Here is a 5,033-nt window from a genome sequence, read left to right on the forward strand (position 1 = left end):
CGACAAGGAACTTGTTTTTTGTATAACTCATCACTGCTTACCAATTTATTATATATATATGTATATAATACTTTTAATACCTTTTTTTGTTGTTAACTAGTGATATTGTGCAAGAACAATATTACATCCCGAATAAATCCATATCACTAAGAAACGAGTTCAACGAGATTAGCTTTTCCGACAATTGATATCGGGAGGTTATCCTCCCAATTAGATAATATTTCTTGGGTAATATTAGGCAATATTTTTAATACTTTTATAATTTCGCCAACAACTTCCATAGACTAACATAACGATATCATTAATAACACACTCAAACTTTCATCAGTTCAATTACCAACACTAGATGTGGAAAATGTAAGCAGGATTGGTAAGATTAATTAAAACCTAATTGGCATTGTTACTAATTAGAACCTAGTTGGCATTATTTGTTTCTATTAGATTAACTCAAATCAAATACATATCTTTTAAATTTATACTTTACCACTGAAAATCAACATACTGATTGTAAATCAGAAATGAAAATTGAAATGCCATATGTTTGAGATTGGGTTCTATAATCTATTTTCATGTAATTATTACAAATATCACGTAATAATACACAAGTAATCGATGTTTTGATCAATGATGGGTAACAGTATGTTGCAGGAAATTTGCCCGAATTTGTAAATCACCTTATCAGGTGAAGTCATCAAAATGGAAACGATTAGGATATCACATAATCATCATTACATCAGTGGAATCATCGAAGCCTGGATATCCGAAATATCGTTTCCGACCAAGATTCATTTGTCCCTATTATCTGCTATTATAGTCAGGTAAATTATTTTTGTAAAAATGAATGAGTTGATCGTGAATTAGAATGGAAAGAATGACATTGCTCAACTTTTTACAGGAATACTTCCGGATTCGAGGCCGGAAATTTACCACCAAACAATCGGTCATGTATCACAGATCATTAGTCAAGTGATTAATTACACTGCAAGTTCCAAAGAATTCAAATCTGAGTTAAACCAATCGTTAACATTCTTAAAAGGCTATCTCATCACAATTTCTAGAAATGATTAAAGTAATTAAAGCATTTTTTTTCCTGAAGAAATGCCGTGAAAATTTGCGTACAAATCAGAAAAATTTTTTCAAAAACTTAGACAAAATACGAATTTTAACCATACATTGATATGAATAAATAGATTTTTGTATATGTTATTGTAATAAGTGAAAGTTACTTTCAAAGGTCAAATATTTAGTCATGACTATTCACCTGATTGTTGATCCTATTGACCCTATCAGTAGCAAAATCACTTCAACAAATATGGTTATATTGGGTTATCGTTTCTTAATTTGAATTCGGAACTTTATGAATTGGTGGGATTTGGTTACAAAGTTATCATTCTGTGGTTTTTTCTTTAATTCTAAAATTTTAATTTTCTTATTCTTTAGTTTCTAACTTTTGAAAGATCACTGATACACTAAAAAGTGAACACATCTAAGGGAAGTTCAGCTTTCAGCAAGATATAGCAGGTGGTAAAAAATAAAAAAATTGCCACTGGTTTAACTATTTATGTTTAATACTAAAAGTAGTAAAAATTAAAATCAGTGAATTATGATTAGTTTATTCATTACGAATGAAATTATCAAACAACCATATCAGTAAGGAATAAAATTATCAGATTGAATTAAGTCTGTGATAAAAATTCAAGTTGCCAGACATAATAATATGAGCGGAATTCATTTCATTGTTAAATTGAAAACTTTTTAATCATCAGTCGATATCTCGTATCTATATGCTGAAAAGTACCATCAAATGGATAAATTTGTAAGGTTATTCCATAAAAATGATACGAAATGGTTAATTGACTAACTAATTTCCGCCAATTTGAATTACTTAGTTATCAACATAAACTCTTTCGTTCATTTAACGAAACAATATTCATTAAAATAATAACGAATAATAGAAATAGCATACATAACCGAACATATCTGATACATATTTTGTCATCAAGTTCAAAACCAACAGCTGTACATAGCAAAGCCATATCCTTATCTCTTACACCTTGTGCCATCTTAATTAATTAGAGTAATTCGAATGCAAATAAATTACCACCAATTCTAATTCCCATCCCGCGATACTGACCTACCAAAAGGGAAAGTATATACCATATCTAGCATACATCGTCCTGCATCTCCATCAAAATCCCACGGTTCTTCACAGCAAAGTGGTACTGCAAATATTCCTAAAACAAAAATATCCGATCAATTATCGTTATGTTTATCATTATGCTCTTTAAGGACCTTAAATTATTTACAATCATAGATTATCATTAAATACGTAATTTGATCTGAAGGAAATCAATCAAGAAAAAAAGAAAGCAATCAATCAAGAGATCAATTGAGAAACAAAATGAAAATCAATCAAAAAAAAATCAATAATAGTTGTAATATTCAATTACTGATGTTGGAAATCAGAAAAAAAAAATCCCGACAATTACGGTATTGCTTTAAGATCATTTTAATTGAAATAGTTAGCTAGCAATTATTGTCTTAAGTAACTGATGATGATGCCAACCTTTTGGGGCATACTGTACAACATTTGATTTAGCAGTTTTTGCCGCATGACATAAATGTAACTGCTTCCATAACAATAGTTGCAAAAGAAATGACAAAACAACCGTGCGATACATTCCTCAAGCTGTTCAATTATCATACTGCTCATCTCGTATGACAATAAAGTGGCAATAAATATGTCAAATTTACATAAATGAAAGGAAAGTCAAAAATACGAGATCTGATTGGACTTAAATTCTTTGGCACAAATTTATTTGTCAAATGAATCTTTAATCAAATATTAATAATCTAAATCCGAACTTCTTGACATCTTCAAATGGTTGATGTATGCTCAAACATTTGCTATTTAATTATAATCTTCATCTTAGCATGACATAAATCAGTGAGTGGACGTTAATGGACGTTGATCCTAAAGTGGTTAAAGAATAAAAATAGTATCCAAACAATATATCGTTAAATGGCCATTTTACCAGTTAATTGGATAAGTGGTCATTTTTATCAGTTTGATGTGACTGTTCCTTTTCTGTTCCAGTTTAGCTTTGTCCATTCTTTGATGTTTCAGTAATTAATAGGAGCATTTTAGATGAAATTTGGCCTTTCAAAGATACCATTTTAATCCCTTATTTTTGTCAATTTGTGATTAACTTCGATTACGGTAAGAAAGAGGAATGGGAAGGCTTTTTTCTCTTTTTAAATTTTATTGACCCAATTATCAGCATACTTTTTTGTCCCATGAAATACTGTTTATTTTCATTCCTACCCCAGCATACATTCCCTCCAGTTTGCTTATCATTTCTTCTGTTTCATCTATCTTCTTCCATTTTTTTCATCAATTTTAACCCATCCATCCTTTTAAAACTTGTCCTATTTGCCCACTTTTCTCCTACCTTATCATCGAACCCTATTCCTTCCTTTATCATTTCCCTTTGGTATTTCGATGTCACATTTATTTAAGCTCATTTTATTGATCATATTTATATCATTTTTTTTTCGCAAAATATACTTTCGCTAATTCTAAACCTAAGCAAAAAAATACAATTTTTAGAATTCTTCTCATTTTTTCCACCCATAAAATTTCAGGAAAACATTCGTCATCTGAAATAATTTTATTGTGACCACCTAGCAATGACCAAAGAGATGAAGTGAAATCATCCTTCTGTCCTTCTGGAAGAGAAGAAATGATTTAAAAGTTAATGAGACTGACTGAATATTCTTATTAGATGAAAATCTTTTTCGACAAGATGACCAAAGGGAAGGACACACAAAGACTTTTATCTCTTTTTTTTTTGCTTGATTAACTTTAATTATTAATCTATTTGAATACATTCTAAAAATATTTTTTTTAATGAAAATGAATTATTCTCACGATGTCAATCAAATGATAATTTCTCCAACAACTATGAATTAATCCAATTCTCATAAAAATTTGGGATTTTTTTTTAGAAGTCATAAAAAAAATGTAGGTGACAGAATTAATTCATCTAATAGAAAAGAATGTTATGCCCGGTCAATTAGTTCGCAAATTCATTGGAACAAATTGATAAATTTATACAATAGTTTCAAACTTCAAAAAAAAAGAAAAAAATCATGGAAGATGACAAATTTCGGGGAAATTTATTGTTCCTTTTCAACAGATAGTTAACAGGTAAGATACAATAAGGTAAATTACTTGATGCTTCAAACACACTAACCAATTCTACCTGAGTAAATTTGAAGTAGGCGAGAAGGTATTTAAGCAGCGTTTGAGAAACTAAAATTAAATGGGATGCTTAACTCATTTTGATCAATCAAAATAATCGTTTGTTTTGAAGTTGTTTAGAAACTTTTTTAAGTTAAATTGTTTTAAAATTCTCGAAATAATTATAAATAGATTTTAGATACCCTCAAAAATTTCAAAAATGTTTAAAATATTCATCATTGATCTGTTCATAAGATCGCTGATCTGATCACAACATCAATATACCTTCGATATTTTTATCAGAAATGTCAAAATTTATCAGTACCTCATTATTGTACTTTTTCAAAAGGCATTCATTCTTTTGTATGCAAAAGTTTTTGTTCATTTTGAAGGTTACCAAGAAGGTCGATATGGGTGCGATTAATAGAAGGAGTGAATAAAATTGGGATAGTAAAGGGGGGTTATTGACTTAGAAACGATAAGGAAAGAATGAATGCTGGCGCAAACTGTTACTTCCTTCATTTCAATCATTTTCACTAAAATATTTACGTATGACACTGATGACATTGATGCTATTACTACCCAATGACCTAAATCAAAACGGTTGACACGACAGATTCAAACTGCGACATTATATACACAATAAAATATGGTGACATGCGCATACATACACAAACATATATACATATATATATATATATATATATATATATATATATATATATATATATATATATATATATATATATATTATTATTATTATTATTATTATTATTATTATTATTATATA

General features: G+C 28.9%; 1 protein-coding gene across 1 annotated transcript; it reads right to left on the reverse strand.

Annotated features, from left to right (window-relative positions):
* Positions 1–2,109: 2,109 nt before the first annotated feature.
* LOAG_12532 (hypothetical protein) lies at positions 2,110–2,681 on the reverse strand (the record flags this gene model as incomplete). Its single annotated transcript, XM_003148044.2, has 2 exons — positions 2,110–2,234; positions 2,567–2,681. The coding sequence occupies 2 exons, from the start codon at positions 2,679–2,681 to the stop codon at positions 2,110–2,112; spliced, it is 240 nt and encodes a 79-aa protein (XP_003148092.2).
* Positions 2,682–5,033: the final 2,352 nt, after the last annotated feature.

The sequence above is a fragment of the Loa loa genome, assembly GCF_000183805.2.
Source record: "Loa loa unplaced genomic scaffold supercont3.266, whole genome shotgun sequence".
NCBI classification, from domain to species: domain Eukaryota; kingdom Metazoa; phylum Nematoda; class Chromadorea; order Rhabditida; family Onchocercidae; genus Loa; species Loa loa.